Source organism: Cyprinus carpio, chromosome B2 (genome assembly GCF_018340385.1).
Source record: "Cyprinus carpio isolate SPL01 chromosome B2, ASM1834038v1, whole genome shotgun sequence".
NCBI classification, from domain to species: domain Eukaryota; kingdom Metazoa; phylum Chordata; class Actinopteri; order Cypriniformes; family Cyprinidae; genus Cyprinus; species Cyprinus carpio.
The window spans coordinates 7,705,198-7,718,063 of record NC_056598.1 but is presented as its reverse complement, the minus strand read 5'-3'; the positions used below and the strand labels follow the sequence as shown (position 1 = coordinate 7,718,063).

Below are 12,866 nucleotides of genomic sequence, written 5' to 3'. Positions count from 1 at the left end.
ATTAAATCAAGTAAAGATATGAAGAAAATAAAAAATAAAATGCATTAAGAGTGTCACAAAAACGAGTGTAGCCTATACTTGTTGCACAGTTTTTCTTTTGTTAGTCTGTTATTATAGCCTATTATATATTTTGTGTGGTCCCATTTGTTTTATTCGTTTTATAGACTTAATTTCTGTTTTTCTCCATTCACAGAAGCGCTGCAGGTGCATAATGTGGCAATTGAATCCTCGTGGTCTGTTATTTATGCTGCTATTTGCACATATAAAGCTAAAGCCCTGTATAAAAAAAGACATTCTAATCTTACTGGTTAACGACTGACTAATGAATAAACCAAATGCCATCATTCTACAATTCTCCACCATATGTACAATGCTGCGCGCAAGTTTAGGTAACTCAAAAACTTGTGTACATGAGCTGAGACCAGACGTGAAATTTTAATGTGGTGTTTCAAGCCTGAGGTTGTTTCTTAGTGCAGTTGGCATGTAGCACAGTGCTTTGACTGAGGGCGTAATAGTAACGCTTTCAGCTGCACTGACAGGAGTAAGCAAGATCTCAGCCCTGCTTACTCAAAGGAATAGTTCACCCCAAATTATAAAATTTGGTCATGTTATTCCAGATTTGTGTCATGCAGAAATGCAGAATTTTCTTCTTCTTCTTTTTTTTTTTTTTTTTTTTAGGTAACAATATTTAACACAAAACTTAAAAAAACAAAAAACAAAAAACCAAAAGGAAGGTAATTTACAGCAGCATGATAATGACTAACTGGAATGAATGAGGTAAAGTGTAAACTAGAAGATAAAAACAGAACACTATTAATAGAATTTGAAGATTAGCAAAAGGCTAATTCCACAGAGAGATAAGTAAGAAGAGCAGGACAGGAGCATTTCTCAGAGGGTTACAATCATGGCTAGGTAGACTGGCAGTCTGTCATGTGGATTATACATGGGGAGGCATAAATGGTGGGACTCCATTTTTTTTTAGGTGTAATACCCTCTAAAACAAGACCGCAGACATTTTCTGATAACCCTCTGAGGCCCAGCAGCATTTTTATCTTCTTTTAGTGACGTGACATACAGCCAAGTATGGAGACCCATACTCAGAATTTGTGCGCTGCATTTAACCCATCCAAAGTGCACACACACACCATGAACAGTGGGCAGCCATTTATGCTGCGGCGCCCGGGGAGCAGTTGGGGGTTCGGTGCCTTGCTCAAGGGCACCTCAGTCGTGGTATTGCCGGCCCGAGACTCGAACCCACAACCTTAGGGTTAGGAGTCAAAGTCTCTAACCACTATGCCACAACTTCCCCACTTCAATTCAATATCAATTCTAGATATTCTACTACCAGGTTCCAAGAAAGCAAACACAGTCTACCTGAAAAATTAACATATAACTGTGATATAATATAGCAATTTAGCTGTGATATAGCATAGTATTTTTTACTATATTTAAACTTATTCTGTTAAACTTGTGCTGCTTAATATTTACCATATTAGACTGAGTGGAAAGTGTCATTTTTATTATTGATTTCAATCACTGTTGGACAGTTTTCTTAGTTGGTTTAGACTCTTTCCTCTTAGTTATTGTATCGATTGTATTTTACCAATGACGTGACCTCCGGTAAATCCAGATCCCTTTTTAGATAGATAAGTTTGGAATGAATGGCAGGAACAGAGTCTAGTTTAAATGGCAAAAAAATAATTTCAGTGTTTTAGCTTTCACTGACATTTTGCCTGCCACACTTCTGTTGAGATAATCAGCCTGCTTTTCTGTTTTGTGACAGGCTTTCAGGCTTTTATGAACTGACATTTGTAGTCTTTTTTCCTCTCCAGTGACTAATTAAGTGCACATTCCCAAAAGGCTTTCCAGCAGGCAACTGGTTAAGAGAATGACAGTGCATTTCAGATCAAATATATGTCCTTTAAGGTCATCATTTTGTTAACACTTATTGCACATATGTCAGTGAAGGCCTGCTGCCTGTCTGGCAAATAGAAAAAAAGATAAAGTCCACATTCAGTGTTGAACAATAACCAAAGAATTAAAAACACAGCTGACATGCAATATGAACAGATATAGTTAAGACCTTTGACATGTTAGACTTGATAAGGAGGCTGTGAATGAAACTGCACTCTTTCCACCAAGCTTTATATATATAAAAAAGCATTAGCATTGTTGAAACGACTGATATGTATATATTACTAGCTGTGAAATCACATCTTAGATTTTTTATTAGTCTTTGATAATTGTTTAACTGTGTCAGTTACCATAGCAACCAACTCTATTATTTACTTTCTCTAACAGATTTCTTTGCAACTGCACAATATTGTTGCACATAATTTAGCCTTCAAACTAAAATAATAAGTGAAATAAGACTTTCCTGTGGTTTCACATGTGAATGTCACAACTAAGACACCTGATGTATGCTTATGCATTGCCTGCAGTTTACATCCAGTCTATTTCATTATAATATGAGGGGCCAGAACTCATCTTAGATTGACAATCTAACCTGAAGCTGATTTAGATGTATGACCTTAGAGTGGTACTTAATAGCCACAGTACATCTTCACAGATCACTGAGCCACAAGGCGCTTTGATCTGGACTGCCAGAAGGTGACTATACCCATCAATATCAACTTGATTTAAGAAATTAAGAGACACTCACCTCCTTTTCTCTCTGTAGATCTGTACTCCAGACCTGGTGGTGTTTCTGGCCTGCTCTAACCAGCGTCTGAAGGAGCGTCTGGAGAAGCGTGCGGAGCAGCAGGGTCGCCCAGATGATAACCCTAAAGCTATCGATCGACGCTTGACTAATTTCAAACAGAATGCCATCCCCCTGGTCAAATTCTTCCAAGAAAAAGGCCTCATCGTCACAGTAAGAAACATTTTTGAGTATATTGCTTATAAGTCAGTGAGACTTCAAATTGAAATGTCAAATGGAAAGTCGGATTTATGGAATTTAATTGGAAGACTCTTTAATTAAGCAATTGATAACTTCTAGCATACCATTTAGTTAATTTGTCAGTGAAAGCATGAACAAAGCAGTAGCAGTAAATAGAGCCATACATTATCTCTCATAAATGGTCAACTTATAAACGTGTTTACTAGAAGTGCATTATATCAGGCTATGGTGTATGTAATGGCATGCATCATGTGGATCATATGCATTTGTCTTGCATATTAAACTGGTATCATTTTCACACATTTTTGATTAAAAGGTAAGTGGCTGTATAATACACCTGCGCTCATTTCAAGATTAATTTCTGGAAATCCCAGCAGCATATACCGAGCGCTGAACTGTGCACTGACCAGGTGCACATCCACCACATAGTCTCAGTGCTGTCAGTTTCATTAAGACATGCTCTTTATCACTCTGAGTAATTAATACAGATATATAGGGTGATCTGGGACAGGCCGGAAATTAAAAAAAATTATATATACAATAAACAAAGATAACGAGGATGTGTAATTAGAAACTATCTGGGGAACTCTTTTCAGTTAATAAACAAAGGCATTGAGGATGTTTTATTAGAAACTGATAATGTTTTTTAATCAGATGTTAAATCTGGAAATCACAGGAAGCATATAAGATTTAGGAGACGTCTCTAAAAATACAAGGAGCAAGGGAATTTAGAAAGAAGAAAGCAATAAATGTCTTATCAAAGTTTCTGATCCAAAGGTTCATTTGGGAAATACCAAGAATGGCACTTCATACTTCATTCTTTTCTGCCTTAAAATGGCTGCAGGGTAAAGTTCTTGCTGAACTTTATGCTAAAAAAAAAATACTCTACACTAGATAGACATTTACAAGTTTGCCATGACATGTTTTTTTTTTTTTTTTAAGAAATATTGAAAGCAGAAAATTTAATTTGATAGGGACTGGGGCCATCGAGGTCCAAAAATTACAGAAATGTAGGGCTGGGTTGACAATATTGATTGATCAATTTCAGTCAATCTTCATTTTGATCATCATGAACCAATATTGATCTTAAGTTCCAAGGTCAGACTTTTAGTCTATGGTATTTTCTGTTGATGCACTTGTAAACAGCTTGTAAACAATTTGTCAGGTTAAGTTGCATTTACCTGAGTAAAGTCATTTAACATCCACAGCTTGATAGTTGGTTAAAAAAATAAATAACTCTAAAGAGATAAATATATGCATGTCACATGGCTTATTGAATTAATCTGTCATGAATTTATTTATTTTTTTAAATGAAAGATATGGTTTTGTGGTTTAAATGTTTTTATTTCAACAATCAATTGAAGTAGAAACATAATTATAATTAAAATGCAGACTTTGTTGTTAATTTTAACCTTCCCCTCCAGAAAGAATTTGTGCCCCCTCAGTTTACTTAATGAACTGTAATTATTTAAACCATTAATATATAACTAATTGGAGAAGCATGAGCGCACAGTCTGAGTGCATATTATTGTGTCCCAGACCGGCATTAAATTAATTATTTGATATTTGATTATTTTGAAATATTTGTGGCTTGAAACACTGCAGTTCTATGGATGTTTTGCCATTTAGGTAAAGTAAATAAAAACTATTAAAAATATTTCTGTTAATTGAAATAAAGCTGAAGTTAAATAACATAAATATAAGCAATTATATAAAGGGAGAAAAACTTAATAAAATCACATATAAAAAATATCCCTATTCACAAAATATATTTGATTTAAGTAATTCACAGATTAACAAAACAAAAGTAAAACTGCAACAAGTTCTATATGGTCAGTTTCTGTCCATTTTACAGCAGAAAGCTACATCTGTTTGTTTTCTTTATTTTGAAAAGCACAGTGTTTTGTTGTTAGTGTGACTGTACACACATAAAAGTAGCCCCCTTATAGTTTCATAATGATGTCTTAGACTTATCTTTGTTTCTGCTGTCATAAAGAAAAAATTCAAAAGTTCGTGCAGGTGCCTCAAATGCGCACACACACCAGTTCTACCATACTTGACATCGCAGCCTGTTCATTTTCAAAATAAAATAAGCTAACCAAACATATAAAAAGTTACACTACTCAATTTAAATAGTCTGAAGTACAATCTATTGTGTTCACCCACCAAACATTGCGCATGTGAAGGATGATTTATGTGCACTGGAGTGAAGTTCAAAGCATAATAAATAATAGTCTAACATGCGTAGACAATTTCACATGCATGAAACCTAATTCACGTACACACAAAAAAAATTCACCTGCGTGAAAAAAAAAATATATTCACAAAAAGCAATTCACACGCGCAAAATAAAATTATATATTCATAAAATACATTTCACAAATGCAAAACAAAATTCGTAGATATACAACTGTGCACAAAAACCTTTGAATGTTTAAAATGTACGAGTGTCTGAATGTACAAATCGTCATTTACTACGAATCCACTCGGATTTGTGTGTGTGTGTTTATGAGACTTTCCTGGCAGAGCTCTCTTCCCACGTGGGTCTGTCGTACTCTTTAGCCAATCAGATGCGAGCTTACCATTCAACCAATCATATCATAAGCCACCGAGAGTGCATTCAAGGAGAGTAGTTTTGCACATGTTCAGATGAAGTCACAATAATGGCAGAAGCTTCCTTTGTTTGAGTCTGCGCGTCAGAAACGGAAGTGCTAAAAATCGCTAAAAATGGGCTTCACTTGTCTCAATTGAGTTCCAATTGGGTCGCTGTGTCCATTTCTTTTACTGTCTATGGGATTACTGATGTAAAGGCTTAATTTCCGTTCTAATTAATCCATATTGCGCAAAAGTTGCGCAGAATCATGCTCCTTGAATGCACTCTCGGTGGCTTATGATATGATTGGTTTAATGGTAAGCTCGCATCTGATTGGCTAAAGAGTAAGACAGACCCACGTGGGAAGAGAGCTCTGCCAGGAAAGTCTCAAAAACACACACACACAAATCCGAGTGGATTCGTAGTAAATGACGATTTGTACATTCAGACACTCGTACATTTTAAACATTCAAAGGTTTTTGTGCACAGTTGTATATCTACGAATTGTGTTTTGCATTTGTGAAATGTATTTTATGAATATATAATTTTATTTTGCGCATGTGCATGTGCAATTGCTTTTTGTGAATATATTTTTTTTTTCACGCACGTGAATTTTTTTTGTGTGTACGTGAATTAGGTTTCATGCGTGTGAAATTGTCTACGCATGTTTTACCCCATGCACCAGATGCATTAAAGGTGCCCTGGAAAGTAGTTTCATGTGCAACTCCTGTTTCAGTTTCAGCAGCAGTGAATTTGTTTTGGGTTGATGTTTAACTACTATGCATCATTATTTTTCTGAATACCGTTAAATGTAAAGGATGTTATTGAGTAAGATGAACTAAAATAGCTTTTAGCTTGTCTGTATTTATAATGTTAGTAAACATTAAGCTTTATTTACCGGTATTTTACATTAGACTATTCATGAATGTAATAATAAAATGCAACTAGGCCTTTAGGCTTAGCCTACCTGTTTTGTTGTTTTTTTGTCTCTCAAAAATACAGTATTATAAAAGGTATTTTTTAAACCATGCAGCAAATGTTTTAAAATATCTTTAAAATTTTACTTTTGTATGTGCGTGCGGCTGCATCTGTGTCTGTTTTGTCATTGCGCATTATAGTGCCCCCCCCATCATGTTTAAATGTTTACATTATTTTAGGAACCCAAAACACAAAGTTTTCTGTTTTTAGTTGAAAATTATGTTGTGTAAATCTTTAGAAAGAAAAATAAAAGGGTTAAAGAATATCCAAGCTTATGAGCTTGCTATAAGCTGAATCTCTTTGGCAATGCGTTCTAAGGCACCTCTACTAGCCCACATTTCAGCCACTCATGTGTCAGCAGAGACTGCCATTCCACAGCAGCAACTACAAAAAAACACAACTCAAATAAACAAATAGTGAAAAACAAGAGAGCAAAGCATCCATACTCATTTAAACAGAGTGTAACATCCACATATTCCAGCATGAACAGATCCTCTTCAATCCAAAATCAAACACACCTCACCACTCAGACCAGAGCATGTTTCTCATTCAAAGCATGCAGCATGCATTAATCCGCTTCACTCTCAAATGAAGCGTTTACGCAACACACAAAAAACAAACATCACAATCAAAAATCAAACTGAAACCCATAAGACCTGGAAGACCAGAAAAATATAAAAATATTTTTTTCCTTCACATCAATTCCACATTCACTTTCTGTCTACAGCCACGGGTTGAGTGGATTTAATTAACTGGCGGTTGAAGGACAGCTCTTGTGTTGTGTGCAAGGCCATCTCAGCTGAGTGTAAATAAAACTAGATTCAGACAGTGTGGCTGTCAGCTGCACTACCTCCACTGATGCAGATGCAAACATGTGTACTGTATACCATCAGATTAGTAAAACATTTCAGACAACATGAGCTTAACAAACTCTGACTGGAGCCACTGGATTTATTCACTTTTTTAAAAGCAAGGAGGCATTAAAATGATCAAACGTGACAGTAAGATATTATAATGTTATTTCAATTTCAAATAAATTTTCTATTCCTACAAATGTATTATGGTAAAAATATTAAGCAGCACAACTTAATAACTTAATATAAATTGTTTTCAACAATTAATAATTTATAATAAAAATATTTCTTGAACACAAAGCAGTTATTTGAAATTGTAATAATATTTCATAATATTACTGTTCTCACTGTATTTTTGAACTGAAAGGTACCATATAAAAAGTTTATTTGTATTATTTGCTACAAGCATTTTGTGAGCTATTTTATTCCCACCCCATCACATTAAATTAGTTTTGCATACTAAGATGACAAAATATACATTTGTCTAATAACAGTCCTCATTCAGTTTTCACTGCACTCTTTCTCTGACTCTGAGAATGAAAGGGGTCATTTTTTGCTGCTTGGCACTTATATTATGCCTTCCTTCTTGGAGTAACAGTGCTAAACTTTAACTTCAAAGTTGTGGGATTGCTGTAGAGTCCAATTTACTTTTAAACTGACTCATCCTTCAGTAACAACCTCTTATGAAAACATTTTTGATATAACAGGTGTTGCTGCACTGTAAATATGACCAGGTATGTGCTAATAATGGGTCAGACTTTATTTTAAGGTCCAATTCTCACCATTAACAAACCATTAACTCCCAAGTTCCTGCTCAGTTATAGTTAGTAAGGTAGGTGTTAAGTTTAGGTTCTGGGTAGGATTAAGGATGTAGAATATGGTCATGCAGAATATGTGCTTTATAAGTACTGATAAACAGCCATTATGTTAATAATAAGCATGCTAATAAGCAACTAATTAATAGTGAGAATTGGTCCCTATACTAAAGTGTTAGCTAATAATGTTTCAGAATTTCATATCGAGCCATTTTTGCTGCTTAGTTTTTTTACTGATCTTATTTCATCGGGGCGTTCAGAATATTCATGCCAGAAACATCATGAAAATTTGAATCCTCATGACAGGAGTCTTAAATATTTATAGGTTACAAATTAACGCTTACTTAAAAACATGATACGTGATAATCTTTGATGAGTTTAAAGCATTTAATTTAGTCTAAGTGGAGTAACTTTATTCTATCTTTTAATTTGCATAAACATTTCATTAATACTGTAGGTGGAGTCTGTCATGAGGTACTTTTTAATAAAATGTGTTGATCTGGTATAAAGTGAAGAGGCTTCAGCATTTCAGATGGCCGGATGTGATTCAGACACAGCTCAGGTGAGATGACTTAATTAAGCTCTCCCATCTGCAGCACCATAAGCACACTGCAATAATCAGGTGAAATAAGCTTAATGCCATTTCTTATTAATGTGAATTTATTTCCTCATTATCTAAGGAAAGCTTAACTGTTAATATTCTAACACTTTGGTTTGTTTGGCTTTTTTATTAAACCCCCTTGAGGCTTTAGATTTTTTCATTTTGCATATTTTTTTCACTGGCACTGGCACTTTGTCATTACTACACCATTATGGGGCTTCACTGATGTTCATTCATAAGCTTTTATTCTGAAAAAATATATTTCTGCAAGCAACACGTTAATCGCAAATATAAAATAGGGCTTCCTCCTTTACTCATTTGCTCTGTCACAGCTTCACTTTACTGGCATATGACATACATTTTTTAATGTGTCATTCTCAAAGATCGTTCTGCAGTGGCATGGTTTCTGTGGTGTGATGTATAGCCATTTTTGTTCTTTTGTAAGATGAAGAATGGTGTTCTCATCAGTTTATGCATGAGTGTAAATGAGGTTGTGTTGATTTCTACTGCGCTGAATGGGATTCATTTCCTCCTACAGCCAAAAGCCAATCAGAGAGCAGAGAGAATGCCATTCCATCCCAGAGGAATATTTGATTACTCAGAGGTGCTCTTTCATGAAAAGTCTGTCATCATTTACTCATCTTCATGTCATTCCAAACCTTTCTTTCCTCTGTGGAGCATAAAAGAAGGCATTTTGAAAAATGTTTCAACTGTTGTTCAAAACAACACCGGCCGCACTTACTTTCATTATGTGGAGAAATTTTTTTTTTTTTCATTTTGTTTCTACAGTTAAAATTATAATAAAGTACTTTACATGTGCTTTAGACAATTCATCAAAATAAGTGTACTTATTATTAAAAAATAATGATTTAAAGGCACAATCTTCTTTAAGAAACAGGCATGAAAATGTACTCTCTGTGCACTGGAGACTTACAGTAAGTGGCCTTTTATTTCACTAATATGATATTTTCTGAATGTATTGACGTGACTTTTCATTCTTTTAAAAAGTGAATTTGTATGTGGCTAAAAATGAAATTTACAATGAAAAAGCTTTGTGCCTTTTAAATACTGGTTGCCACCTAAAGACTGGAATATAAAAGTTAAGCGCAATCTTGATATTCATGGTGACATTCTTCCCTCTGTGTGAAAGTGCCACAGGGATATAATCACATATAAAGAAAGTGAAAAGTGAGAAAATGACTCACCAGGTCATTGGTGTGTCAGACCATTAACCTCACGTCAATCGCAGCTGTCAGTGAACTGTACCCTCTAAGCTCAGCCAAATTACAATGCAGCGGACCAAGGCAGGAACACAGGGAAGAAGAAACATAGTTAAAAAATAAAGACTCAAAAAAACAACACAAAAAACAGCATAGTTAAACATCTGTGTAGAGGCTGAGATGAGAAATAACATAGTTCACCCAAAAATAAAAATATGTTCACCACCATGTTGTTTCAAACCCGTTTGACATTTCTGGGGGCCAAACAAGAAGATATTTTCTTAAAAATGTCTCAGTGTTTGTTTGTTTGTTTGTTTTGTTTTGCCATTATATGATTTGGAATGACGTGAGGGTGAGTAAAATGATGACAGAATTTTCATTTTTGGGTAAACTCTTCTTTTAAACTCAAACGACTATTGTCATATAAATGACATTTTCAGCTGTCTTTGCCTTCATACATGGACAAGTTAATATGTGACTGTAGATCATTCACACTTATTCTCATAAACATTATCTTTAATGTCATCTATGAATTACCAAGCATATATATTAATCACGAATAAACGCGTACAAAATAAAAGTTTTCGTTTACATAATATATGTGTGTACTGTGTATATTTATTATGTATATCGTTTGTAAGCAATAATATATATATTATGACATAAGACATCTGCAAATATGATTAAAAGATGAATATAAGACAAAACTACAGAATGTCACATTTTATTATTAGCTGTTTCAACACATACACATTTTATCAAAGAGTTTTATCTGATGTGAGCAAAAGTATTGGGACAATTAATCTTAAAGCAAATGTAAAAGTTTAAAAGCTAATATTTTGTTGCAAATCCCTTGCATGCAATTACAGCAGCGAGTCTGCGAACCATAGACATCACCAGACTCTTGGTCTCATCTTTTGAAAAGTTTTCTCAGCCATTAAAGGGGTCATGTGACGTTGCTAAAAAGAACATTATTTTGTGTATTTGGTGTAATGCAATGTGTTTATGTGGTTTAAGGTTAAAAAAACACATTATTCTACATATAATCTACATTCATTTTGCTCCTCTATGTCCGGCCTTTCTGAAACCCATCGATTTTTACAAAGCTCATCGTTCTAAAAAAAGAAGGTATATACTGATTGGCCAGCTATCCAATGCGTTGTGATTGGCCGAATGCCTCAAGCGTGTCACAGAAATGTTACGCCCCTTAACACACTGTAGTGCCGTCTCCCAGCACAATGAGACAAAACCAATAAAACCCATTACAAACAAGGCATTTGTTGCATCCAGTGGGGACATAATTACTGATTATAATGACTTATACTGTCTTATTACATGATTTTAATGGGTTTTTGAGAGTGCTTGAACTCTAGACTGAAGTCAGTCAAAATGTTTTTTGATAATGTAAATGTTCTTTGCTCTCTTTCTGTACAATTAAAGTGTTATGATTTTAGCCTAACTTACCATGTTTTTATTAAATTCACCTTAAATACAAAGTCAGTCATACTAAAAATATTTTATGACATGACAGGTAAATAGAGTAAATAGACAGGTTTTAATGCATAGTTAATAGACTACATTATTAGGCTGCTTTGACCATCGCCCATTATAGATCAACATAATCTATAAAGGTGGAAAATGTATCTATCTACACATATTTGAGAATTGAGATTCAAGATTTAGTTAACACGTGTGGGATTTTTTCGAATAAAATAAAACATAAGTGCTATTGTGGCTGTTGTGTGTCAAATGACGTGCCCCCTCCCCTTAATTATCATCAAGGGTCGGCATGTCTGAAACATCACCGACAGAACACCCTTATTGTGAAGGCCACTGGATATCTGATGCAGCAAATAACACGATAGATAAAAAAATTTTTAAATAATTATATTAAATCTCAATATATTACCCTAAAACAAAATAAAAATAAATAAAAAAAATAACAATAATAAATAATAAAAATAATTGATAATCATTTAATTTGCGGTTACTTTAAACATAACCCCTAAGTAAGAATGAAACAGATGGGTGAGGTTTCCTCTCTTTCACGGTGTGGGAGGGGAATCCTATCAGCTGAGATGGTTGACTAACGCTGGTATACTGCAAAGGGAATTCATGCTATGCTCTCTTCTGAGAAGATATGTTTGCATTTCACTGACAAACAAAAGAATCTGTCATACCATCAAACACATTTTAGCGCGTTTCAGGTTGGATAAGCCTAAGATGTGAAATCTTTTCCCAATCACCCCCGCAGTTCCCATGGCGACGGGGTCCCTGTGGGTTCCAGGTGAAACTGATATAAATAATGTGTCCTCTTTTAGTTTCTTTGGTGATTCCTATATATGCAACAGGTTTAGAAATATACACCAGACTCATTATTCAATAAAAATGGTAAATTTAAACCAAATTTTAATGCATGCATAAAACTGACACATTCTGCTGGCACAACAAGTGTGGAAGACCTCCATCTGCTGAATTAGTTTGCAATGAATTGGTTTAGCAGCCATCTTCTTGACACTGGATGTTGCAAGTACTGGTGATGTAACATTTCTAGAGATTCAGGAGAGATCGTAATGCCATATATAGGAGATATCAGATTATCTTGAGATGAATGAAGTGTGCCATTTAACTGCTTAATGTCAACTGCATGCAGTAGAGTTTGTGCACTGGCTGTCAGATTGTCATCTTCAGTTTGTCAGTGCTGCTCTAAACTTTGCTAGTTTGCTGCTGTGTGTTTCATTCTGCCTGCAGGCATTGTATAAGCAACTTCAGGGCTGAAATTGTTACTGTAACTCCAAAACTTGTTTATACCTAAAATGACCCTAGAATGGAGCTATAAAAGCTGCATTTATTTCACTGAAACAGAGTGCCTGAGTCATGCTGATAAAACTGATTTGAACAAGAAC

The 12,866-nt window shown here is 34.7% G+C and overlaps 1 protein-coding gene across 2 annotated transcripts in view; it reads left to right on the top strand.

The window, feature by feature from the left end:
- Window positions 1–12,866, top strand: part of LOC109055366 (adenylate kinase isoenzyme 5-like) — a 108,855-nt gene that overhangs the window by 41,908 nt on the left and 54,081 nt on the right. For both annotated transcript variants that reach the window (XM_042717943.1, XM_042717942.1), the window contains exon 6: window positions 2,681–2,872. In XM_042717943.1, the coding sequence (XP_042573877.1) occupies window positions 2,681–2,872 (192 nt within the window). The remainder of the gene's footprint in view (window positions 1–2,680; window positions 2,873–12,866) is intronic.